A 27,457-nucleotide genomic window follows, 5' to 3' on the forward strand; every position below is an offset into this window, starting at 1 on the left:
GGATCAGGCACTGGAGCAGAAGGCAGGGGCCGGGGCTCTGAGGGCCAGGCCTGTCTGGAGAGGCTCAGCCGAGGCCGGCAGAGGAGCTCGGCGGCGTTGTGCGGCGACAGCCTCGTCCAGATGGCTGCTGTGTGATTTAGCAGAAACGGGAAGCAGCTGTGGCCAGCACTGAGCCCCCCCACGCTTGACTGGGACCCAACAGGGGAGGGAGGGCATTTGCATGAGAGGGATAATCTGGCCAACCAACGCTGGCCCTGCCAGAATCCCAAATCTCACTTCCCCTTTCAGCCAGCTGACTGAAAAACTCCTTTAAGAATCAGACTTAACCACTTCCAATTGTGCTGCTGACTGGATCCAACAAGATGTTGGTGGTTTTTCACACTTTACATGACTGTGTCCCATTAATGGGCGGCAATAATAGAATTCACTGCAAACTTTTTGAATTATGGTCACTGTTTCCACTGGTGGGCTGGCTGCACAATTAAATATCACATTTGATTGCCCCTCTTGATTTTCTTCACATGACTGGACGTCTGTCTGGGAATCAGCAATGAGCAAAAAGGCCCTTCTGTATACCTGAATTTGTGCATCAAGTACAGTCTTTGGTGGCTGAATGTGAATAAAATACCGGACTTAAAGGATAACTACACCAATTTTACACATTAAAGTGTGTTTACAGGTCTTGGTGACAAAAGCAGCATAAAGTCTTTTGTGGCTCCAGAGGAAGCTGCATGTCATCTGATAAGTAGCCTCCAGTGATGCCACTCAGTTGCATTGTGGGTAATGTAGGCGCCAGGTTTAGAAAAGCAGTCCACTGGTCTTGTATTGCTCCTCCCACACTGTTGGACTCATTATGGACAGTTTATATACAAATTAACTGAACTGATACAGCAGAACCCACACATTCTTCTTCCTTTTCAAAACCTGGCCTACATTACCCACGATACAACTGAGTGACATCACTGGAGGCAATTTATCACCATTTATTACATGTAGAGCCACAAAGGACAAAAAATACCACTATTTTTCACATATGCAGTAGTACTCCCCAAGACCTGTAAACACACTTTAATGTGTAAAATAGGAGGAGTTACCCTTTAAGTACAATGTTGAGGTACTTGTACTTTACTGGAGTAGACAAAATTATTGTACCTTTAAACTCCACTACCTTTATTTTACAGCTTTATGTACTGTTATTTTTTCACATTTTCAATTTATTTTATTATAATATATAATATTTAATTTTACTTTTTTTTTCAGATTAGATATTAAACTTGTCTGGCTTGTGAAAATGTATTAAAAAACAGTGTCTTGAAGAACTTACAAACTTATATTTGTGTTGCAGAACATTTGTTTTTCTTCTTTCCTGTCCTATTAATTATCTCACAACCCCTCGGATTTATCTTGTGACCCACTTGGAGCCGCTGAACTGAACGACCTAACTGTAAAAAACAGTTAAAAGTGGTTGCAACTCAACCAGATACAACGGTACAATGCCGCTTACACAGTGATGCACCAGTATTAAAAGCCTATCTAATATACATGTGTTAAAGTGTAACAGTCACACTCTTTTTGCCAAAAGGAGTATGAGTTGACTTTGTATACTTCAAAGTATTTATCCTTGAGATTTCAGTCAGGATTGGTTGGTGACACTTTGATAACTGGTGTTGACAGCAGGTCCTGTTTACTAAAAACAATTGTTAAGCAGCGACTTCAATTAAATTCAACAGAAGACTGGAGAAACAAACTCATTTGTTTCAGTTGTTTTAGTACTAATTATTAAGCTGTAAATAATAACTGTATTCAGATTTCATACTGCCACACGGCTCGAGTAGTGTTCCCAAATAAAATATAGGTAACACTGGATTACGTGCTGCATTGTCTCCTATGAATCTCTCATGCGTGTCAAGGCAATTTGAATCAGGTGTGGAAATGGCAGACCTGCTACCAACAGTGAAAACTACTATATGGAGGAGTAATAACAGAATATTAATGCATTGAATGGCTGTTGCTGAAAAATGCAGACCATTAATAATATTAAAAATGTGGTTTGATCACATTAACATTTTAAGGATTGTACCTTTAAAAACATTTTGCTTTAAAATATTATTTTTAATAATACTTTTACTGTACATTTTTGAATACAGGACATCTATTTGTAACTGAGTGTTTTTACAATATTGAACAGATATTGTTACTTAAGTAAAGAAAATTCCAAACACAAAGGAGGATAAGAAAAAAATCCCCACCATCCCCATAGTCTTAGGTGATACATTTTACCTCGATTTCAGCATATATCCAGTAAAATTATGTTGGGTTTTTTTCAATAAATGTACTTTGTAATGTCAATGTTTGTGACCACACAACTCCAGATGTGACCACTGCTGCACAGCCACAGTCAAATTGAGCTACAAGCTTACACCATATGGCACCGTTTTCAGCCCATACTCTACGGATCCCACCAGCACCAGAGGAATTCTGTGCATCTGTCCCGGTCCAGCTGTGAGGAGTCCCCATGTTTGCAGATGCCCAAGGGGCGGTTGTGTGACTACTTTCACTGCTGGCTAATTCAACAAAGTTTCAATACAGTGGCCAACCACACACATCTAAAATATTTATCAGGGACTTGACAAAAAGATGAAAAATAAATGAAAGCCATTTTTCATGGTCTTCCAGATTTTCAGATTGTTTCATTAAATTTACATGAGAATTTCATTTCATGTGTGCACAATCTATAATGGTCCTCTTCAATAGAACCATGTGTTTATGAGCAGCGAGGCAGTCAAGTCAAAAAACATCAACAATGTTAAGAATCTCTTTTGACGAGTACCAACAGTTGGCGAGTGTCCGTCTTATTGATTAATACTGATGGCTGAGAAATTAACTAGACAGATAGTTTGAAATATAGACATCTACATCAGCCGTGAACCCTGTGGGTTAATGTCACCACTAAAATTAAACTCATGGAGCTTATTGTCTAATAAAAGAGATGTATTGCAGTAAGACGTTTTCCTGTTGAGTCCACTGCTGTCTTAATCATGAACAGGAAGGGAGGCAAAGCAAAGGTTAAGTTTTAACTTTGTCTTGCGAAACTTCCACGAATATGATTGGCACATCCAGCCTCAGGACAATTTCAGGACAATTACATTTCAGGCAAAATGATACAGAGATGTGCAAAAAAGGATCGAGTGGGGAAATGACGCATGAACGAATGTGCAGATTAGGCCAAAATTTAACTTTATTATAAAAAAAAATACAATTTTAGCAATGCAATTAATTGAAACAAACTAAAGCAATGGCAAAAGTTAAGTCTTAACATACTGCATATAATATAGGTGAAAATATGCTGAATGTTCATCCTCAAATAAGATGCTAATTGCTATAAAGGAATTCATGCACACATAACATAATGTTGAATGCCAACACCAAACCACAAAGGACCAGTAAAATTAAGATCCAAACAAAGATCTGCGTGTCACTAAGAGATCACAAACATCAGGCTGGTTGTAAAGAGATTAACTGAAATGCCCTGTTGGACACAGGGTGGACAAAATAGCAGAAACAGCTCAATATAATGCAATCTTAATGCACGTCTTCATCAAACTGATCTTTGTGAAGCTTTTTGGTGAGACTGTCACAAAGTTGTTGATCACAGAGATCTAGAATTATCCAGAGCTGAAAATGTATTTATACTCAGTTTAAAATAACATCCATCCAAGCGTTAACAGAGGCAATGGACAATCAGGATGAGGAGCCAAGTTTAACGTCCACATCCAAAAGTCTTATTCCAGTCTTCATACAGCTCCAAGTCTTTTGATGAGACACTGGGTCGTACCGTCTTCAGGGCCTCCTGGAAGTCAGTGTACAGGATTGGTCGCACCTGGTCAGCAGTGATGGTGGCAATGTCGCTGAGCTGGATGCTGCGGATGGGCCCTAGAGCTGCCTCTCTACACAGCTGAGTCATATCAGCCCCTGAGAAACCCTCTGTGGCTGTTACAACACAGTCCAGCTCTTCCTCTCTCAGCTGGTTCTTCTCTTGAGACATGAGGTTCGTCACTATCTGCGATCGGGCAGTTGCTTCAGGCAGAGGGATGTATAACCTCTTTGCCAGTCGTCGTCGGGCAGCCTCGTCTATCTCTTGAGGCCGGTTGGTGGCGCCCACCACCAGGATACGGTCCTCGGCTGCCGTGGCTGCTCCATCCAGCTGAACCAAGAACTCTGTCTTTATCCTGCGTGATGAGTCGTGCTCCCCGTCCGTCCGCTGGGACAACAGTGAGTCAATTTCATCGATGAAGATGACAGCAGGCTGGTGGCAGCGGGCAATGGCAAACAGGGCTCGCACCATTTTTTCTCCTTCACCCACCCACTTGGATGTGAGTGATGAAGCACTGATGCTAAAGAAGGTGGCACCTGACTGGCAAGCTATGCATTTTCCTATCAGAGTTTTTCCAGTCCCCGGAGGTCCAAATAACAGGATGCCTTTGGGAGGACCACGGAGTCCGGTAAAGATGTCAGGCCGCAGCATGGGCCACACCACAATCTCCTTTATGGTAGTCTTGGCAAATTCCAGGCCTGCTATGTCGTCCCAGGCAACAGGAGGCCCGTGGTCCATGATCTCACTCATGATTAGCTCGACTATCTTCGGTTCAAAATTTTTCAGACGCTCATCCAGGATCTGTGGTTCCTGATTGGAATTATGACTTGTTCCACCTTCTTCCTCCTCCTGTCGTGGAATAGGTGACACAAATTTAGAAAATGCACCTCGAGGCCTGTTAGCACCCAGAGATTTCTTCACAGTTGCTGCCATCCCGGGGGCCTGACCTCTCTGGGGCTGATGGGAATGTTTTTTCTGTTGATCAACGATGAACTGCTCACGAGCCGTTTTAAAGTTGCTTCCAGCTCGCGGGTCGGTGCCTGCTTGACCTCCGTGCTGCCCTCTGCCACCGTCACCTCCATCTGGATTGTAAAAGTTCTTCCGCTTAGACGGGTTGGAGGTGGAGAAGAAGGAGGACTGATAGTTTTGTGTGCCCCCTGCAGGGCCTGGGTTTCCTTGTGAAGGGGAAACTGAAGGATGACTAAACACAGTCTGTGGTCGGGCTGGAGGTCGGGAGAATGTGTTTGGATTACCTGAGATCCCCTCAGAGCCTCTTGGCCTCTCTAATGTAATATTACTAACAGGATTACTGGCAGTGTTGTTAACCTCTGCTTTGGGCTGTGGTGCTCCTATAGGTTTGACCAATGCAGCTTCTGACCTGACTCCAGTAAAGGGAGCAGACAGGGAGCCGACTCTGCTCTCTTGCCCCACAGATATGTTAGCATCTCCTGGTGCCAACAGAGTGCCTCCTCCCCCTGTCCCTGTCTGAATCATCTTCTGCACGCAGGGCAGCTCCAGCACACTCTCCATGGTCAGGGACGACTCCCATTTGTCACTGTAGTTCCTCTGACTGCGGGCCAGATGCAGCGCGCTCTCAGCATAGTTGTTAAGCCCTGTGCGGGGGTCATCTGAGTCCAGCACTGCGGCATAGCGCTCCGAGTAGGTCCTGAGCAGGCTGGCCATGCCGGCCTGAGAGAGCTGGGAGCTTGCCCATGCATACTGAATGGAGAGGATGTGGGCCCGGTAGGCATCGGCCGTCTGTTCAGGTGTACAGTTGCCAGATGAAATGTCAAAGGACCTCCTCTGCCATTCGTCCAGGTGTGCGCCACTCATGCCTGGCCTGCTCCAGTCTGGTGAAGGAGAGGGGACAAAAGTTATTAAAAATAAATGACATCATTAAAAGCCAAGGCACACATTAACCCTGACACATACACACAAAATGTTACATACAATCTGTCGATCTTCATGGATATATGACACAGGGATCCATTGATTTAACACTGCACTTTGATGAAGTTCAGGGACTCAGAACAACAGACTTTAAGAGTGTGGTTAAAATTGAAGCAGCAGCAGTAGCTGAGATATCCTGTCGTTTAGTCAATGTAGTGTGTTAAGCAGCTCTAAGAAGGCTGGATCCCACTAATTAGCATCCCAACTCAATAACATCTCTTCATTAAGACTCCCCCCTGCCTGATAAATATCCATGTCACTGAAACACCTCCATTCTTAAAGCATGCTTTGTTAGTCTCCATGCCCCAGCTGAGATAACCTCTATAACACAAGGGTTATTTTGTGAGTCTTGACAAAGGTCGCCAAGGACCACAGAGTAGTAGTGATAATGACTACTAATTTAAACAACTGAGTAAAATTGGTGGAACGACCCTTTAATTATGATATAATGCTAAAAACCTAATTTAAGTAGCATGTAGCTGTACTTGAGGGAAGTTCAAAACTGACGAGCTGCTGCAGTGTCCTTTAACTTCAGGTTATCATTCATCTGACTGACAGGAAAACCTAGCTTAGCCTCAATGACCAGCAGTAAACAAACTGATCAGGACAGGCATTAGTGTCCACTGGAAATACACCGCACCACACACAGGCCACAATACTGAGGATGAGGGACGTCACTTACTATTAGGGAAATCTTCTTATGATAGTATGACAGAAAAAAATAGATGCAACACTACAGACGGAAGTTTTGTGACGTTTAGTCGTTGAAACCTGTTGTACTTTCTGGCTGTGTAGTTATTCCCGCCACCCGTTTCTTCTAAGCAGTACGACTTCCGGCCACGTTCCAATTCGTTCTTCAAAAACCTATATTTGTCTCTAATCATCGTTTTCATCAAATGTAGAAAACCACCCTCGACTGACGTAACTTTACACGTATTACACGGGAAAAACATTAATTTAAAATGAAAAAATACAGGCTATAGGGGGCAAAACTAAGCAAATCACGTATTTGAAAGTATCTGAACGGGGCCCATAACTTGTCACAACTAGGGAGTGCTCCATTTATCCTTCAGGTTCGCCCAGAGACTGGGCACTATCTGATAATTATGACGATATATCAGTTTCTACGGAAATCTTCTTGGTTGATAATAATTAGAAACTTCGATGCAGTCTTACCCAGCTTGAGAACCCTTTTCTTAAGTTTCAATTCTTATTTTCTCCGTATCAACACTGGCTCCGCACTGCTCACTTATAGCAAGGTCTACGACGCCATCTTGTGGTCACAACACGCTAACCAAATTTAACGATTAGAGGGTCGATTTATCGTGTTGTATTCTGGGACATGTAGTACCATCGATGTTGAAATTCAGTCGGTTACCGAATTTCGACATAAATAATCCTTAAAGAAATCATACTTGTACATAAATCTAAGTCCAAGTCATGTTGATGTACTTTTAGTGTTAATAAGAAGTAGTTAAAAATGAACTACACGTGATATTAGTGTAGGCGTGAACTACACTAACCACAACCCTGGAGCTTTTTGTTTATGCTGTCGACAGTGGATGACAGCGGCTGCAGACTGAGCTTCAGAGATATGCGCCGCCGGTGGGAAAATAGGCTGCGTTTGTGATATTGTGTAGCCAACTAGATAGTTAGTTAACGTCTCGCATTATTTATTATTAAAGTCGTTGTCTTTAAGAAGGGATACCGGAAAAGTTTCCTGGATATCTATCCACAGTGGTCGCGGTCCGTTAGCTGTAGCTAAACCCGAGACGGGATGTAAATTAATCCAGACGGGACCAGCCCCAGGAGCCGGTAGCAGCAGTCAGTCACACCCTTGTCTGGGGTTACTGAAGGGACCTTTTCTGCTGAGCAACGTTTTCCGTCCTTCATATGTTATGGTGTTTTATATAAATACATGTTCACCTTTACGAATCGCAGCTTCAGAAAAATAGTATGAGGTAACTGGGAAGTGTGGACTAGATATGACTGACTCATCACTATGGCACGGACGGAGGAGATAACCCTGAACGGTCTCTCTGCTGCAGTGCCAACCAGATAGCCTCATAACTGGCTAGACAGCTAAGTGATTTACTCGTTTATATTACATACTCCCCCTCGTAGTCAACGTGGCATTATGAATTCCCCAATGTACACCTTTGTCACCCGTGATGACAACAGCACTGTTTATGCAGAAGTTTCCAAAATCCTCGTCTCCACTGGACAATGGAAGAGGCTGAAAAGAGATAACCCCAGATTCAACTTAATGCTTGGTGAACGGAACAGACTGCCCTTTGGGCGTCTAGGTAAAGGATGCCTTTTCTTATTTCATACGACACTGACAGCAGACTGAAAAGCATGTTTGTGCTATTTTTGGTGCACACCCACTCAGGATGAGACAGCTGCTGTGATTGTCCATGGCTGCCTGCTACATCATCCTGTGGAAAGAGTGCGTGTCTCAGTTAGATGTGCAGAATGAACGCAGGTCAGTGGATGTTTTAATGGATATTAAAATGTCGTCACTTTGACTTTACAGGTCATGAGCCAGGACTGATACAGCTGGTGAATTACTACAGAGGAGCAGACAAGCTGTGCAGGAAGGCATCTTTGGTCAAGTATGTATCAGTCTTTGTAAATTAGAAATCCATATCTTTTGTTTTGCTATCATTCACGTTACTTTTCTGCAAATAAATTATTCATGTGGGTGTTACATTAGCTGACCTTTTCTCTTCTTCGTTTCTCTACCATTAGGCTAATAAAGACAAGCCCAGAGCTGTCCGACTCCTGTAACTGGTTCCCAGAGTCCTACATCATCTATCCCACTAACCTCAACACCCCTGTTGCTCCAGCTACGAATGGCATTAGTCATCTGAAGAACAATCCCAAGACGGATGAGCGGGAAGTTTTCCTGGCCTCCTATCACTCTAAAAAAGAAAGTGGAGAGGGCACAGTGTGGATAGCCAAATCTTCTGCTGGGGCAAAAGGTAAAATCAATTTTTTTTTCTCATGTTTCACTGGTTTAAATCCCACATAGTTATCATTGTCCCTACAATGTCTTCTTAAATTGTTTTACCCTGGAATCAAAAAGATTGTGTACTCTTCCTGCGATATTTTGAAAAGTTTTGCTTTGCTAAAGGCAACATTTTCTCTTTAGAAATCCCCTTCTACCGTTTGTATTGTTTGTATTTTTACATTTAGGGTGTGGTATATTTAACACATTAACATATTTGGTCTCATTGCAACAGGTGCTGGTATTATGATATCCCATGATGCTAATCAGCTGCTGGAGTACATCGATAATCAGGGACAGGTTCATGTTATCCAGAAGTACTTGGAGAAACCTCTGCTTCTGGAGCCGGGACATCGGAAATTTGACATCAGGCAAGTCTTTTATGTTTAACTCAGACCCACAGAGAGTGTGCTCATCTGTCTGGACTTTTGTAACACAGATACTTATGGCTTATGTCATGCTATTTCTAGGAGCTGGGTGCTAGTGGACCATCAGTACAACATCTATTTATACCGGGAGGGTGTGCTGCGGACTTCCTCAGAGCCCTACAACAGCTCTGACCTCCAGGACATGACCAGCCACCTGACCAACCACTGCATCCAGAAGGAGCACTCCCAGAACTACGGGCGATACGAGGAGGGAAACGAGATGTTCTTTGATGAGTTCAGGCTGTACCTGCTGAATACTCACAATGTCACCCTGGAGACCACCATATTACCTCAGATCAAGCAGATCATAAAGTAGGTTCTTCATGTTTTTGCTGCTGCTGCTACATCCCAAAAACAAAAGTTTGCATATTTGTGTGCAAAAAAGTTGAGTGAGTTGTTTAGTTAAATATGTCCTTCTTTACAGTGTAAGTAAATAATTTGTTGTTGTTCAAGTTGCTTGTTTGGTTTGTAACATGTTACTCTTAAAGCTGGATACAGACAATAGAGATGAGATGAGACAAGCTTGCTGTAGTTTGTGGCAAATGTGAAAGCCACTGATTTCAGATTGTAAACAAATTTAGATGTTCACTGCTTCATAGCATAAAATTATATTATCTTTGTGGAAATTTGATAGGGTTGTTAACCAAAAACAAAAACACAATGTCAGTTGTTAATGAATTTGTAAGATGTTTGCCAGGTGCTTTTGCTTTGATATTCACCCTCTAGGCAAGGATTTCAAAGTGTAGCCCACAGGCCAATAGCAGCCCTCAGAAACATTTTGTGCAACCCCTGATCATGGCATGAAATGCATGCGTTATATTTTAATGATTCCATTTCAATAGCCCTCATTTAATCCAACACTTGGCTACTGCAAACTGCACCCCTAACGAGAAACGGTCTGGTTAGGAATGACAACGTGTAGAAAGCCACTGGTTGATGGCAATTAGTGGCATCTTGTGTGGTTCAGGAATAATGTTCTGTAATCAGTGCTAGTGCTTTTTCTAGTGGACAACTCAGCAGTTTAATGTGGAAGTGAGATGAAAAAAGCCTGTGGTTGAGGAGAAAAGGAGGTTTCAGGAAAAATGAATCAACTCTTACTTTGTTGAACAGGTGAATGAGACCAATCACAAGACACAAGTCCATGGGTTTTTCCCTGTGTGGCATTCGATCATATGCAGATTTAAGAACTCCTGCTTTAGGCACATTCAGACTTTTTAGCCTTGCCAGTGCCGTTGCTCTAGGGATGGCAGTGTCGGTCTTTTGGTTGGTTCACCACTTTGAACAGACATTCATGGTCCCCAGAGGATGAAACCTACTTACTTTGGTGATCCCTGACTGTTCCTCTTAACACCACCATGAGGTTGACATTTGTGGTTCAGAGTGAAATATACCAACAACTATTAAAAGGATTGCCATGAAATTTGCTTAGATATTCAAGGTTCCTCGTAGATACATTATAATGACTTCTACTAACTACTAACTTCTTCTCTAGTGCCATCATCAGGTGAAAATTTAATTGTGTCCACTACTTGCATTTCTGACCAAATACCTGCAAAACTAATGACATTCAACCTAAGCTGATCTTTGTGTTGAGTGCTTATTAGCAAACATTAATGAACATGGCAAACAACATGCCAGCTAGCATTATCTTTGTGGACATGTAAGCATACCAATTTGAGCCTTGTAGCTCAAGTCCACTCACAAAGAGTTGTTAGCATGGCTGTAGACCTTTAGTCTCATTAAATACAATATGAGGGAGAACAAATTAATTCACATCTGACGTGTGTTTTAAAACATTCATGCTACTAAAGTGCCAAAGTTTTATTATTAAGACAGAGCAGCATTATTAGTACACATACATTTCATACTATTGGTTGATTAGACATTTAAGTCACATTAGTTCTCTAATGTGTTGCTACTGTAAAAATATTACTCTGATTTCTAAATAGCAGCCACCATCACTTAAAAGAAAAGTTGTGATCAGGACAAGAGGGTTTTTTTATCGTGTATTTTCTTTTCAAATGGCAGTAAAGGTCTTAAAGGATAACTACTGTTTTTTACAACCTGGACCTTATTTCTAGCAAAATATATGATCATTTACTCACCCAGATAACTTTGGTGTCATTTGAAGTCGTTCGGACGAAATTAGATCCGGTGTAGCGCCGATATATCCATATAATGCGAGTGACGGGGCATCGACACACAACCTCTGTATAACGCATTATCTGCCACAAAACTAGTTAATTTCACCAATATTTTGTTACGATATGCTAGCGCTATTCCCCTCTGAGTCCGGGCTCGTCCGTTATCAACATCCGGGGTCAAACTAGCAGTAGCAGCTACAGGTAAACAAGCCGGGCTGTCGCGGGTGCGCGCGCAGCTCAGAGACGACATCTTCCAGGTCAGAGGTAGTAGATCAACCTACAGACCCCGGATGTTGACAACAGACGAGCCCGGACTCAGAGGGGAATAGCACTAGCATATCGTAACAAAATATTGGTGAAATGAACTAGTTTCAAGGCAGATAATGTGTTATATAGAGGCTGTGTGTCGATGCCCCGTTACTCGCATTATATGGATATATCGGCGCTACACTGGATCTAATTTCGTCCGAACGACGCCAAATGACACCAAAGTTATCTGGGTGAGTAAATTATCATATATTTTGATAGAAATAAGGTCCAGGTTGTAAAAAACGGTAGTTATCCTTTAATGCTTGAAATTCTCTGAATGAATTAGTTTTTGCTCCCTGCATGACGTCGTTGCAGTGTGTTTTATTATTAACAGACAGATGATTGGTAATGATTTTGCTGTCTGGTTTCACAGGAGCTGTCTGACATGTATCGAGCCGACAATCAGCACCAAGCACCTGTCCTACCAGAGCTTCCAGCTCTTTGGATTTGACTTCATGGTGGACGAGAGCTTCAAAGTGTGGCTCATTGAGATCAATGGAGCCCCAGCCTGTGCACAGTCAGTAACATTCAGCTGATCGTTCACTGTTTTTTTTCCCCTCTGTGAATCTGCCTTGTACTCCGTTTCATATTCACATCTATTGCTCCAGTCAATACTTAGACTTCTTTGGCTTCTGTTTACAATATAGAGAAACAAGCTTTTAATCTATTTCTCTAATAATCTAAAAATATACCGGCTAAAATGATGGAATATTTGTTTTGTTGTTTTTCTTCCATGGAAGGTCAGAGTCAGAAATAGGAAAGCTTTGAAAATGTTATCATCGTTTTACAGAACATGAACTTTTATTTTTAGTACTTTGGCTCTTCAGTGAACTTGAAGCTTCAATGCAAGTGGTCATTTAAATTCATTTCTAATGTTAGTAGGGGTGTGACGAGATCTCATGCCACGCTATATTAAAATGTGACGATATGGTACGTCGCATTAGCTCAGTTGTTAGAGCGGATAGGATATGAGTGTTTCCTATCTACTGTATTTCAACTCATGAAGTCTCGTATTATCACGTTCCCCAACAGGAAACTATACCCAGAGCTGTGTCAAGGTATCGTGGATGTGGCCATTTCCAGTGTCTTCACCCTGAACAGCAGTGGCGACTCCTCATCTGCTTCCTCTTCTCCTTATTCCTCCTCCCCATCCTCCTCCTCGTTCACCACCAACTCCTGCTCCTCTCCAAAACTGAGAGGGCCTCTCCACGTGGGTCCTTTCACCCGACTGTAAGCACACAAATATTCCCCTCGTCTTCTCCGCACTAAAAGCTTCTTCATGCTCTGTCCTCACTCCCAAACTCCACCTGAAGTGTAGCACATGCCAGCGAGTTGAGCCTTTAATTGTACCTTTCCTGTCATGTCTGGAAGGAGTCTCTTTCTATGGAAAACACCGAACTACAGAATCGATCTCTGCTCTCCTGATTATGCATATTTTGAATGTGAGGATGGTTGTGATAAACGGATCAACGAACTTCCTGGGAGTTTCTGAACGACGACAGACGCCCCTCCATCTCAGTTCCACCGCCAGTTTCTCCCCAAGCAGATTAATGGAGGTCTGAAGGATGCAGAGACGCTCCACCTGAGACTGTAGTGCCTTACATTTCCAGCCACGCTCCCTTAAAAAGACTGCCAGTTCGCTTGCTCTGTTACTGTGACTTGTTCTTGTTCTATAAGCCTTTGCACTGTTGCTCTCAAAAAAGTCATGATCAGTCCACAAGTATTAGCAGAAAACAAACCCCTTGATATCTGAGATCTTATTGATTTTTTTTTTGTAATTTCTCAGACACGTTTCTCATTTTTAATCTTATTTTAATGCAGCTTATCTGTAAGCATTAGTTTCAGTGAGGAATGCTAACAGTGATCAGGAGGCTGTAAAGATGGATATGTTTAAACTTAAAAAACTAAAACACTAACCCAATGTGTCTGATGAGCTAAACATTTCAAGGTTTGCCTTGAAAATCAACATTCCTCCTTACTTGACCATGTGGACACAACATTTTATTTACATTCAGGGCAGCAGGGGGCATGAGTGAGTCGCCTCCACGAGTTCTGCTGAACTGTCCCTGTCCTCTGACCTATATGGCAGTGAGCAAAGAGAAGAAGTGAACACCCGTAAGGGGAGCGATATTAGCAGTATTAGCTGACATTATTCTCTTCTCAACAATTTTTTTTTTTTTTTGAATAGTCCAGCTGAAGATGTTTTATTTGTAATTTGAAGAGAGCATGTTGTGTGAAAGCATGTAGTAGTATGCATCCTCATACACCACACCTTCTGCTCCAGTTAGTAAAGAGCTGCACTCATGTCTGTTTTATTTCCGATGGATGAAAAGCTAGACTGTCTTTTTAAAAATGTGTTTGAACCATTTAAATGAGAGTAGAGTAGATTGTACAAAGTGTGTTATTGATTATTAAAAACATTTAAAGACCCCATGAAATGAAACTGACTGGACATGATAAACATTTGCTTGTAAGATAACAGAGCTGACGGAGACAAAAAAACAAACAAAAAAACATACGTTATTACCAAAGAAAAGTAAGTGGACAGTAAAAGACTGCAGGGAAGTCACAGTATACAGACACAGGTCTTCATCTAGTCACTGCCTACTCCTCAGTTACTGCTGTCGTTAGGTCGTGTTGCTGTCTGACACACTCTTGCATTTCATGAATGACTGATTATTTTTGTTTCATGGGGTCCTTAAAATATTTCAGTCTTTTTCTTTGAACTAAATCTCTTCGTGAATAGGTGAGACCGTAGCGGTGTAACTGTCCAAGATGACTCGTGTCAAATGTATTTTATGTTACTGTTTGGACTGTTTGTTCAAAAGGAATATTTAGTTTATCTTTTGAGACAAAACTTAAAGTTAGTGACAGCTGCACGTCGGGTAGTGATTCAACTGTTGTGTGTCCAGGAGCTCATTTTAAAACACAGAATAAGTCATTAATAGGAGTTTTAGTAGTCTGTCTTTCATAATGTTTTAATCCCTACTGTTCCTCTCTTTTAACCTCAGTTCACATGTGTGAGTAACATAAGATAAGGGACACCATTAGAGCATTTATTTATGTTTTTAATCACTGTGTATTTGTGTTTACAAGATGACTCTTGGGAATGAAGGCTATGTAAGTGGTGGAAGGTGAGAAAGATGAATAGAGCAGATTGTATTGGAAAAAAATGAGCAGGGCTGTTAAAAAGATAAATCCCAGTTGGTAACAACATATGATGGATCCATATCCATGATGTATTACAGAGCCCTGCTGTAGCTGAAATGATGTTCGAAAGTTTGGAGAGATATTGATATTAGCAGAAAATGGGTATTTATGTCATGATTGTGTTGGCAAATGAGTTACAAGTGTTTGCTGATTTTGGAAGTCTCAAAAGCAAACGACCAGTATATGTTTTTATTAAATTTGTAGGGAAATGTCTTTCCATCAAAGGGAAGGGTGCCTTAGAGGGAATTGCAAATTGATAACAAGAAGCAATGGACCTCCAGCATTTAAATGCACCTTCATTTGTTTGTTTGTATTGAAGTGAATTTGCCTCATTTATTATTAGACCTCTTTTAAAAATTCAATGATGTCATTTCCTCTTATTCAGAGTTTCTTTGCACATCTGACTCAGTTTGTCATGTTTTTCTCATGTGTTTCATATATTTCCTGGATTTCCTCATCTTTACCAAAGATCACATTCATGCTGTATTTCCAGTGTCAAGTAATGTTTTGTAGTGGCTATAATCCGGATATTATCACATCAACTGGCCAACATGATCCAAAAGCAAGTATCATACTCAGAGGGATGTCTGTGCTGTGTTTTTGTTCAGTGGTGTTTTATCCAAAACCATGCATGAACATTTGTCTTTATCAGAAACAATATTACTAGAATAAAAGATATTGCCATTATCAAGCTTCTTTCATGTGTACATATCTGCTTTACATGGTCCATCTAATGTTCCTCCTGCTTCACGTCTTTCTGCTAAACTCACTTGAACACATACAAGACAAACTGTGCACTGCAGAAATGAAGGTAATATCATCTACACATTTGACTCCGAGTAAGATGTAAATGAGGGCAATTCCCAAAATGTGCTGTTTCTCTGATATATATACACACACCTACCTCTCAATATGAAGCAACACTAAATGGGACGAGTAGAGTCTCTTAAGGACTAGGGGACAATATGAAGAAAAAAAAAAAGTTGAATGAATGTGGTTTATGTAGGGAAAATTAACGAGTTTGCTGATGCTATGTTGGTGACCTTTATTTCACTGAAATTCAACTTGGATTCTGTTTATTATTTCTTTTCCCTAAAAGTTATTAACTTTTTTCAGCTTCTGAAAGGGAGGCATGCCAGAAGAAAGGATAAAGACAGTTGTGGAATATAATCTACAGAAAATACATAATATGATAAAACTTTCATTTTACATTAAAATGTATTTTGCATCCTTAGGCAGTTCTGCACAAGAAGTTCACATACAGGTTAAACATGCGGTTACATATTTATAACACGTTGGCTTACAATGACTCACCCCCTTGGAATCCCTCACCTTCTCTGTCCGTTCTTCAAGTCTTTGGACAACCATTGTGGGCTGTATCAGAAGAAGACAGAAGGCTGAGTACAGCAGTGTGGTGGACAGTTTTGTGGAGTGGCGTGGACAAAAACCACTTGCAACTCACCGTCACAAAGACTAAGTTGGTGACGGACTTTCAGAAGCAAAAGACCTTTTCTCAGGAGACTCCTGCAGAACCATGTTACAGATGTTCTATCACTCAGTGGTGGCCAGCGTCATCTTCTACACTGTAGTGTGCCGGGGTGTAGTATAGCAGCTGTAGTATAGTGGTAAGAAAATCCACTAGAGGGTGGAAAAGACCAGTTTACAAGTGAAAGTCTATTTACTGAGTACAGCTTAGTTAATGGCAAACTGAATTCACCCTCAACAACAAATTAAGAAACCTAAAATGTAAAGATAATCCAGTCAAATTTGATATCAACGATGTAATTATTCCTACTATAACAAAGTCTTATTAGTGCAAACATTGACATTAAATGTGTATATATGTAACTGTACATATTCCTTGTAAATACATTTGTTTTCTTTTTTTTTTTTTTTTCCCCGTTTAGTGACACTTTCATGTATGTTGTTCTATTGTATTGCTTATCTTATTGTTAAAATTCTGTTCTAATTTAAATATCTGATTATCTGTTAATACATTTTCGATGCGTGTAGTGTGGAAGAGGCAACTACTGCATTTCACTGGATGATCCTATTGTAATGGTAGAATGATCTGGTATGTACAGTATATAGTCATTAAATGATTAGTTATTAAAATAAATATATGGTTTGAGTTTTAAAAAAACTGATGTTTTTCTCAGTCACTACATTAACAAGAATATATTTCCTCACGTGCGCTATGATGTTTTAATATAGCGTTCATCCAGCACACGACTGAGAAATGGCCGCTGCCATGAGAAATACCTGCAGAGCACAGGCATCTCTCATGGCGAAAGGCCATTTCTCAGACACTTCAACAGCTGGTTCCTGAAAATGTCCACAGCTCAACTCTGTTTTAGGAAGTCACCACTGGTCAACAGTTCAGCACTTTGTTCAGCTGCTGTCTGCCAGCGCTCAGGTGCAGAATGAACTTAGACTTGTGGCTTCTGCCTTTTACAGGAGCAGCAGGAAAAATTCATGTTGGGTGCTTTTAATAAATCATCTTTGGTTTTACATTAAATAACTGCTCTTGTTGGGAATCTCTTAATGCACTTACAGTCAAGGCCGTAGACAGGGTTTAGAAATCAGTGAGGTCCAGAGTTTCATCTCTGGTCTTCATTAAGTCTCCTGCACAGTTAGCTGGCTTATTGACAGCTGCTGGGTTAATATGCAGACACATGGAGGAGGAGGTGGGTCAAGTAGCCAAAATCTGTACTCAAGTATAAGTAATGTTACTTTGCAAAAACAAGTGGGTCTTCAAAAGTAGAAGTAAAGATGGTGATAAAAATAACTACTTACAGTAGAGTAATAAAGTACTTAAAAACATGACTTGAGTCATGAGTAACTTCAGAAATATATGCTGTGGATCTGACTGATCTGATTATTTTGACATGGTCTTCCTCTTTGTTTAGTTGTGATGAAGTGACAATCCACCATATGCTGATTAGACAAGGTACCCCATATACGTCAGAACTCTGCCACAGCATCACGTAGACTTCTGTATCACATGTTATCAGAAAGACAGATTCCTTCTGGAGCCCAGGACATGAAAATAACAATGGAGGAGGAAAAACGTGAAAAAGACACAGGTAATGTGATGATAATGAATTTTATTTATTGCAGTTGTACCACTAGACTAGTGATCCTCTTCTTAAACAAAAAAGCCATGAACACCAGTGGGCTCCCCGGGCCAGGGTCACACCCGGTCCAGTTTAAGACAATTACAGTATTCAATATTAGTGAGATATGCAAAATATAAAGTGTTTAAGGAGTTAAAGGCAAAAGCCAGTGCCTAATACAATAACAGCAGAAGTAAGACACACAAGAGTAAACTAAAAATGAACTAAGATAGAAAAAAATGATGTTGGCGATGACACTTGAAGTAAAATTGACAGTGATAGTGAAGATTGTAAAAAAAAGATTTATATTGCACGTGATAATCAACACAATTATGCACTTGAGATGAAACTGTAATAGTAATGAGAAGTAGTATTACACATGATGGTAAGAAGTGATATTGCACATGATATGTGTGATAGAACATCTGTAACATGGTTCTGCAGATGTTGAAAGATCTGAGTCTCCTGAGAAAATACAGGCAGCTCTGACCTTTCTCCTACAGACCATCAGTGTCTTTAGTCCAGTCCAACTTATTGGCTATGAGGACACCCAGATACTTATGATCGTCCACAATATCCACCTCAGTTCCTTGATGCTGATTGGGTCCTTTGCTTCTGAAAGTCCACCACCAACTTCTTAGTCTTTGTGAAGTTGAGTTGCAGACTTAAGTGGAACACACACACACACACACACACACACACACGAAAAAGAGACAAGAGCCTGAATGGTGATTTTTCTTCAAAATATTCATGAAAAATACAAATTCCACTGAAATCCAATAAAAAAACAGGTATGTCTCATTTAACCAGTATAGGACGACATTTGGCATTAATTTCAAGTCAATCAGTCAAACAACCTGGAAGGTAATGAAAAACTGGCCGATGTTTTTATGAAAAATTGTGACTTTTCATTAAAATATTCATGAAAAATAGAAATTCCACTAAAATCCAATACAAACTGCTGTGTCTCGTTCAGCCAGTATAGGACCACGTTTGGGAGAAATTTCGAGTCAATCGGTCCAAAGACCTGGAAGCTATTGAAAAAAATCGGCTGAGGTTTTCATGAAAAATGGCCCCTTTTCACTAAAATATTCACCAAAAATACAAATTCCACCCAATAACAACTGCTGTGTCTCATTCTACCAGTATAACAAGACATGTCGGCAATGATTTGGAGTTGATGGCTCAAATGACCTGGGAGCTACTGAAGAAATCGGGCAGTGTATTCGCCAAAAATGGTGATTTTTCATTCAAATATTGACGCAGGTGCAGACCCAGGGGTGTCTCAAAGCTATCCCAGGGGGATAACCACACAATCGCAGTAGCGATAGATTGGAAATGGGGAAAAACAAAACAACGAAATTGTAAACAGCTACTACAGGCTTCCTTAAAGAAATAAAGCACCAAAAATGATTAACTAAACCACCACTGCCAAGCAGCTGACTCAAAACCAAAATTGTCCAGGAGATCCAGAACACTCTAAATGAAAGGCAAAGGCTACCCGCGAGACCTTTGATAACCAAAAAGGCTGGAGTCACAGCAAACTCTCCAGCACCAAGTTATTCATTGGGAAATATACACACAAAATTCTGGGTTGGGTGTTTTCAGACACACCGACAACAGACAGAACCTCTCACTACCTCTGAAGGTGAGATGATGAGTCAGCCCAGGGCACTGGAGACTCAGGGTATATGAAGACTCCCCACACCTGGGCTTAATCACAGCCAATCAGTGCCACACACACCTGAATGCAGTGAGTTGATTCTCTCACCACTCTCACAGAGCAAGATTGAGTGCCCTCACAGATTTTTAATTAAAATATTCATGAAAAATAGAAATTCCACTAAAATCCAATGAAAACTGCTGTGTCTCATTCTACCAGTATAACAAGACATGTCGGCAGTGATTTTGAGTCGATGGCTCAAATGACCTGGGAGCTATTGAAAAAATCGGCCAGTGTATTCGCCAAAAATGGTGATTTTTCATTAAAATATTCATGAAAAATAGAAATTTCACTAAAATCCAATAAAGACTGCTGTGTCTCATTCTACCAGTATAACAAGACATGTCGGCATTGATTTCGAGTCCATGGCTCAAATGACCTGGGAGCTATTGAAAAAATCGGGCGGTGTATTCGCCAAAAATGATTTTTCATTTAAGTATTCATGAAAAATAGAAATTTCACTAAAATCCAAAAAAAACTGCTGTGTCTCATTCTACCAGTATAACAAGACATGTCGGCATTGATTTGGAGTCGATGGCTCAAATGACCTGGGAGCTATTGAAAAAATTGGGCGGTGTATTCGCCAAAAATGGTGATTTTTCACTAGAATATTCATGAAAAATAGAAATTCCACTAATATCCAATAAAAACTGCTGTGTCTCATTCTACCAGTATAACAAGATATGTCGACATTGATTTGGAGTTGAGGGCTCAAATGACCTGGGAGCTATTAAAAAAATCGGGCGGTGTATTCGCCAAAAATGCTGATTTTTCATTATAATATTCATGAAAAATAGAAACCCCAATAAAAACTGCTGTGTCTCATTCTACCAGTATAACAAGACATGTCGGCATTGATTTCGAGTCGATGGCTCAAATGACCTGGGAGCTATTGAAAAAAATCGGCCAAGGTTTTCATGAAAAATGGCCCCCTTTCACTAAAATATTCACCAAAAATACAAATTCCACCCGAATCCAATGGGGACTGCTGTGTCTCGTTCAGCCAGTATAGGACCACGTTTGAGAGAAATTTTGAGTCAATCGGTCCAAAGACATTTTCATGAAAATGGCCGCTTTTCACTAAAATATTCACCAAAAACACAAATTCCACTAAAAACCAATAAAAACTGCCGTCCCTTCCTTCCGCCGGCAATGACGACATTCGTGATCAATTTCGAGTCAATCGGCCAAAAGACGACCGTAACCCTAACCCTAGCCCCATAACCCTAACCCTAACCGTAGCCTTAACCCAGCCCCATGAAACATTGTCCCTTTGCACTAAAATATTCACCAAAAATACAAATTCCACCCGAATCCAATGGGGACTGCTGTGTCTCGTTCAGCCAGTATAGGACCACGTTTGGGAGAAATTTCGAGTCAAAGACCTGGAAACTATTGAAAAAATCGGCAGAGGTTTTCATTAAAAATGGCCGCTTTTCTTTAAAATATTCACCAAAAATACAAATTCCACCCGAATCCAATGGGGACTGCTGTGTTTGGTTCAGACAGTATAGGACCACGTTTGGGAGAAATTTCAAGTCAATCGGTCCAAAGACCTGGAAGCTATTGAAAAAATCGGCCGAGGTTTTCATGAAAATGGCCCCTTTTCACTAAAATATTCACCAAAAATACAAATTCCACTAAAAACCAATAAAAACTGCTGTCCCTTCCTTCCGCCAGCATCGACGACATTCGTGATCAATTTCGAGTCAATCGGCCAAAAGACGACCGTAACCCTAACCCTAGCCCCATGAGCCTAACCCTAACCGTAGCCTTAACCCAGCCCCATGAAACATTGTCCCTTTCCACTAAAATATTCACCAAAAATACAAAATCCACCCGAATCCAATGGGGACTGCTGTGTCTCGTTCAGCCAGTATAGGACCACGTTTGAGAGAAATTTCGAGTCAATCGGTCCAAAGACCTGGAACCTACTGAAAAAATCGGCCAAGGTTTTCATGAAAAATGGCCCCCTTTCACTAAAATATTCACCAAAAATACAAATTCCACCCGAATCCAACGGGGACTGCTGTGTCTCGTTCAGCCAGTATAGGAGCACGTTTGGGGGAAATTTCGAGTCAATCGGTCCTAAGACCTGGAAGCTATTGAAATAAATCGGCGAGGTTTTTTTTCATGAAAAATGGTCTTTTCTTTAAAATATTCATGTAAAATACAAATTCCACCGGAATCCAACCAAAACTGGCGACCCTGCTTACACCGGTGAGGAGGACATGCGTGATCGATTTCGAGTCAATCGGTCCAGCCAATCACTAACCCTAACCCTAGCCTCAGCCTTAAGCCAGGCCTCATGAAACATTGTCCCTCTGACTAAAATATTCACCAAAAATACAAATTTCACCCGAATCCAACAGGGACTGCTGTGTCTCGTTCAGCCAGTACAGGAGCACGTTTGGGGGAAATTTCGAGTCAATCGGTCCAAAGACCTGGAAGCTATTGAAAAAATTGGCAGAGGTTTTGATGAAAAATGGCCGCTTTTCCTGTAAAATATTCATGTAAAATACAAATTCCACCAGAATCCAACCAAAACTGGCGAGCCTCATTCCACCGGTGAGGAGGACATGTGTGATCAATTTCGAGTCAATCGGTCAAAAGACGACCGTGATCCGAAACCCTAGCCCCTTAACCCTAACCCTAACCGTAGCCTTAACCCAGCCCCATGAAACATTGTCCCTTTGCACTAAAATATTCACCAAAAATACAAATTCCACCCGAATCCAATGGGGACTGCTGTGTCTCGTTCAGCCAGTATAGGACCACGTTTGGGAGAAATTTCGAGTCAATCGGTCCAAAGACCTGGAAACTATTGAAAAAATCGGCAGAGGTTTTCATGAAAAATGGCCGCTTTTCTTTAAAATATTCACCAAAAATACAAATTCCACCCGAATCCAATGGGGACTGCTGTGTCTGGTTCAGACTGTATAGGACCACGTTTGGGAGAAATTTCAAGTCAATCGGTCCAAAGACCTGGAAGCTATTGAAAAAATCGGCCGAGGTTTTCATGAAAATGGCCCCTTTTCACTAAAATATTCACCAAAAATACAAATTCCACTAAAAACCAATAAAAACTGCTGTCCCTTCCTTCCGCCGGCATCGACGACATTCGTGATCAATTTCGAGTCAATCGGCCAAAAGACGACCGTAACCCTAACCCTAGCCCCATAAGCCTAACCCTAACCGTAGCCTTAACCCAGCCCCATGAAACATTGTCCCTTTTCACTAAAATATTCACCAAAAATACAAAATCCACCCGAATCCAATGGGGACTGCTGTGTCTCGTTCAGCCAGTATAGGACCACGTTTGAGAGAAATTTCGAGTCAATCGGTCCAAAGACCTGGAACCTACTGAAAAAATCGGCCAAGGTTTTCATGAAAAATGGCCCCCTTTCACTAAAATATTCACCAAAAATACAAATTCCACTCGAATCCAACGGGGACTGCTGTGTCTCGTTCAACCAGTATAGGAGCACGTTTGGGGGAAATTTCGAGTCAATCGGTCCTAAGACCTGGAAGCTATTGAAATAAATCGGCGAGGTTTTTTTTCATGAAAAATGGTCTTTTCTTTAAAATATTCATGTAAAATACAAATTCCACCGGAATCCAACCAAAACTGGCGACCCTGCTTACACCGGTGAGGAGGACATGCGTGATCGATTTCGAGTCAATCGGTCCAGCCAATCACTAACCCTAACCCTAGCCTCAGCCTTAAGCCAGGCCTCATGAAACATTGTCCCTCTGACTAAAATATTCACCAAAAATACAAATTTCACCCGAATCCAACAGGGACTGCTGTGTCTCGTTCAGCCAGTACAGGAGCACGTTTGGGGGAAATTTCGAGTCAATCGGTCCAAAGACCTGGAAGCTATTGAAAAAATTGGCAGAGGTTTTGATGAAAAATGGCCGCTTTTCCTGTAAAATATTCATGTAAAATACAAATTCCACCAGAATCCAACCAAAACTGGCGAGCCTCATTCCACCGGTGAGGAGGACATGTGTGATCAATTTCGAGTCAATCGGTCAAAAGACGACCGTGATCCGAAACCCTAGCCCCTTAACCCTAACCCTAGCCCTAACAGCAGCCTTAAGCCAGCCTCATTTAAAATGGCCCCTTTCACTAAAATATTCACCAAAAATACAAATTCCACCAGAATCCAACGGGGACTGCTGTGTCTCGTTCAGCCAGTATAGGAGCACGTTTGGGGGAAATTTCGAGTCAATCGGTCCAAAGACCTGGAAGCTATTGAAATAAGTCGGCGAGGTTTTTTTTCATGAAAAATGGTCTTTTCTTTAAAATATTCATGTAAAATACAAATTCCACCGGAATCCAACCAAAACTGGCGACCCTGCTTACACCGGTGAGGAGGACATGCGTGATCGATTTCGAGTCAATCGGTCCAGCCAATCACTAACCCTAACCCTAACCCTAGCCTCGGCCTTAAGCCAGGCCTCATGAAACAATGTCCCTCTGACTAAAATATTCACCAAAAATACAAATTTCACCCGAATCCAACGGGGACTGCTGTGTCTCGTTCAGCCGGTACAGGAGCACGTTTGGGGGAAATTTCGAGTCAATCGGTCCAAAGACCTGGAAGCTATTGAAAAAATCGGCCGAGGTTTTGATGAAAAATGGCCGCTTTTCCTTTAAAATATTCATGTAAAATACAAATTCCACCAGAATCCAACCAAAACTGGCGAGCCTCATTCCACCGGTGAGGAGGACATGCGTGATCAATTTCGAGTCAATCGGTCAAAAGACGACCGTGGTCCGAAACCCCAGCCCCTTAACCCTAACCCTAGCCCTAACAGCAGCCTTAAGCCAGCCTAATTTAAAATGGCCCCTTTCACTAAAATATTCACCAAAAATACAAATTCCACCCGAATCCAACAGGGACTGCTGTGTCTCGTTCAGCCAGTATAGGAGCACGTTTGGGAGAAGTTTCGAGTCAATCGGTCCAAAGACCTGGAAGCTATTGAAATAAATGGGCGGGGTATATATTCCTGAAAAATGGCCTGTTCTTTAAAATATTCACGTAAGATACAAATTCCAACGGAATCCAACCAAAACTGGCGACCCTGCTTACACCAGTGAGGAGGACATGCCTGAACGATTTTGAGTCAATCGGTCCAGCCAATCACTAACCCTAGCCCTAACCCTAACCCTAGCCCCAGCCTTAAGCCAGGCCTCATGAAAGATTGTCCCTCTGACTAAAATATTCACCAAAAATACAAATTTCACCCGAATCCAACGGGGACTGCTGTGTCTCGTTCAGCCGGTACAGGAGCACGTTTGGGGGAAATTTCGAGTCAATCGGTCCAAAGACCTGGAAGCTATTGAAAAAATCGGCCGAGGTTTTGATGAAAAATGGCCGCTTTTCCTTTAAAATATTCATGTAAAATACAAATTCCACCAGAATCCAACCAAAACTGGCGAGCCTCATTCCACCGGTGAGGAGGACATGCGTGATCAATTTCGAGTCAATCGGTCAAAAGACGACCGTGGTCCGAAACCCCAGCCCCTTAACCCTAACCCTAGCCCTAACAGCAGCCTTAAGCCAGCCTAATTTAAAATGGCCCCTTTCACTAAAATATTCACCAAAAATACAAATTCCACCCGAATCCAACAGGGACTGCTGTGTCTCGTTCAGCCAGTATAGGAGCACGTTTGGGAGAAGTTTCGAGTCAATCGGTCCAAAGACCTGGAAGCTATTGAAATAAATGGGCGGGGTATATATTCCTGAAAAATGGCCTGTTCTTTAAAATATTCACGTAAGATACAAATTCCAACGGAATCCAACCAAAACTGGCGACCCTGCTTACACCAGTGAGGAGGACATGCCTGAACGATTTTGAGTCAATCGGTCCAGCCAATCACTAACCCTAGCCCTAACCCTAACCCTAGCCCCAGCCTTAAGCCAGGCCTCATGAAAGATTGTCCCTCTGACTAAAATATTCACCAAAAATACAAATTTCACCCGAATCCAACGGGGACTGCTGTGTCTCGTTCAGCCGGTACAGGAGCACGTTTGGGGGAAATTTCGAGTCAATCGGTCCAAAGACCTGGAAGCTATTGAAAAAATTGGCCGAGGTTTTGATGAAAAATGGCCACTTTTCCTTTAAAATATTCATGTAAAATACAAATTTCACCAGAATCCAACCAAAACTGGCTAGCCTCATTCCACCGGTGAGGAGGACATGCGTGATCAATTTCGAGTCAATCGGTCAAAAGACGACCGTGGTCCGAAACCCCAGCCCCTTAACCCTAACCCTAGCCCTAACAGCAGCCTTAAGCCAGCCTCATTTAAAATGGCCCCTTTCACTAAAATATTCACCAAAAATACAAATTCCACCCGAATCCAACAGGGACTGCTGTGTCTCGTTCAGCCAGTATAGGAGCACGTTTGGGAGAAGTTTCGAGTCAATCGGTCCAAAGACCTGGAAGCTATTGAAATAAATGGGCGGGGTATATATTCCTGAAAAATGGCCTGTTCTTTAAAATATTCACGTAAAATACAAATTCCACCGGAATCCAACCAAAACTGGCGACCCTGCTTACACCAGTGAGGAGGACATGCCTGAACGATTTCGAGTCAATCGGTCCAGCCAATCACTAACCCTAGCCCTAACCCTAACCCTAGCCCCAGCCTTAAGCCAGGCCTCATGAAAGATTGTCCCTCTGACTAAAATATTCACCAAAAATACAAATTTCACCCGAATCCAACGGGGACTGCTGTGTCTCGTTCAGCCGGTACAGGAGCACGTTTGGGGGAAATTTCGAGTCAATCGGTCCAAAGACCTGGAAGCTATTGAAAAAATCGGCCGAGGTTTTGATGAAAAATGGCCGCTTTTCCTTTAAAATATTCATGTCAAATACAAATTCAACCAGAATCCAACCAAAACTGGCGAGCCTCATTCCACCGGTGAGGAGGACATGCGTGATCAATTTCGAGTCAATCGGTCAAAAGACGACCGTGGTCCGAAACCCCAGCCCCTTAACCCTAACCCTAGCCCTAACAGCAGCCTTAAGCCAGCCTCATTTAAAATGGCCCCTTTCACTAAAATATTCACCAAAAATACAAATTCCACCCGAATCCAACGGGGACTGCTGTGTCTCGTTCAGCCAGTATAGGAGCACGTTTGGGAGAAGTTTCGAGTCAATCGGTCCAAAGACCTGGAAGCTATTGAAATAAATGGGCGGGGTATATTTTCCTGAAAAATGGCCTGTTCTTTAAAATATTCACGTAAAATACAAATTCCACCGGAATCCAAACAAAACTGGCGACCCTGCTTACACCAGTGAGGAGGACATGCCTGATCGATTTCGAGTCAATCGGTCCAGCCAATCACTAACCCTAACCCTAACCCTAACCCTAGCCCCAGCCTTAAGCCAGGCCTCATGAAAGATTGTCCCTCTGACTAAAATATTCACCAAAAATACAAATTTCACCCGAATCCAACGGGGACTGCTGTGTCTCGTTCAGCCGGTACAGGAGCACGTTTGGGGGAAATTTCGAGTCAATCGGTCCAAAGACCTGGAAGCTATTGAAAAAATCGGCCGAGGTTTTGATGAAAAATGGCCACTTTTCCTTTAAAATATTCATGTAAAATACAAATTTCACCAGAATCCAACCAAAACTGGCTAGCCTCATTCCACCGGTGAGGAGGACATGCGTGATCA

General features: G+C 41.7%; 2 protein-coding genes across 3 annotated transcripts; one reads left to right on the forward strand and one right to left on the reverse strand.

The window, feature by feature from the left end:
• Nucleotides 1-3,220: 3,220 nt before the first annotated feature.
• On the reverse strand, nucleotides 3,221-7,089 carry fignl1 (fidgetin-like 1). 2 transcript variants are annotated; one of them, XM_084375410.1, is made up of 2 exons: nucleotides 7,001-7,089; nucleotides 3,221-5,724 (listed from the first exon to the last, which is right to left on the reverse strand). In XM_084375410.1, the coding sequence occupies exon 2, from the start codon at nucleotides 5,705-5,707 to the stop codon at nucleotides 3,761-3,763; it is 1,947 nt and encodes a 648-aa protein (XP_084231536.1). In that variant the 5' UTR covers nucleotides 5,708-5,724; nucleotides 7,001-7,089; the 3' UTR covers nucleotides 3,221-3,760. The 2 variants fall into 2 exon arrangements, with proteins under 2 accessions (XP_084231536.1, XP_084231535.1); XM_084375409.1 differs by lacking the exon at nucleotides 7,001-7,089 and adding an exon at nucleotides 6,507-6,780.
• Nucleotides 7,090-7,399: 310 nt separating this feature from the next.
• On the forward strand, nucleotides 7,400-15,612 carry ttl (tubulin tyrosine ligase). Its single transcript, XM_084375893.1, has 7 exons — nucleotides 7,400-8,130; nucleotides 8,361-8,439; nucleotides 8,576-8,808; nucleotides 9,070-9,205; nucleotides 9,305-9,574; nucleotides 12,089-12,232; nucleotides 12,748-15,612. The coding sequence occupies exons 1-7, from the start codon at nucleotides 7,962-7,964 to the stop codon at nucleotides 12,947-12,949; spliced, it is 1,233 nt and encodes a 410-aa protein (XP_084232019.1). The 5' UTR covers nucleotides 7,400-7,961; the 3' UTR covers nucleotides 12,950-15,612.
• The last annotated feature ends 11,845 nt before the right edge of the window (nucleotides 15,613-27,457 follow it).

Source organism: Pagrus pagrus (assembly GCF_965226575.1).
Source record: "Pagrus pagrus genome assembly, chromosome: 15".
Classification (NCBI taxonomy): Eukaryota; Metazoa; Chordata; class Actinopteri; order Spariformes; family Sparidae; genus Pagrus; species Pagrus pagrus.

Excerpts from the sequence above, each read along its gene's own strand:
- ttl (XM_084375893.1), top strand. The coding sequence starts at position 7,962 with ATGAATTCCCCAATGTACACCTTTGTCACCCGTGATGACAACAGCACT. Across the intron at positions 8,809-9,069 it reads ATCTTCTGCTGGGGCAAAAG|GTGCTGGTATTATGATATCC; the intron begins GTAAAATCAATT and ends TCATTGCAACAG. Across the intron at positions 9,206-9,304 it reads CATCGGAAATTTGACATCAG|GAGCTGGGTGCTAGTGGACC; the intron begins GCAAGTCTTTTA and ends TGCTATTTCTAG.
- fignl1 (XM_084375410.1), bottom strand. The coding sequence starts at position 5,707 with ATGAGTGGCGCACACCTGGACGAATGGCAGAGGAGGTCCTTTGACATT.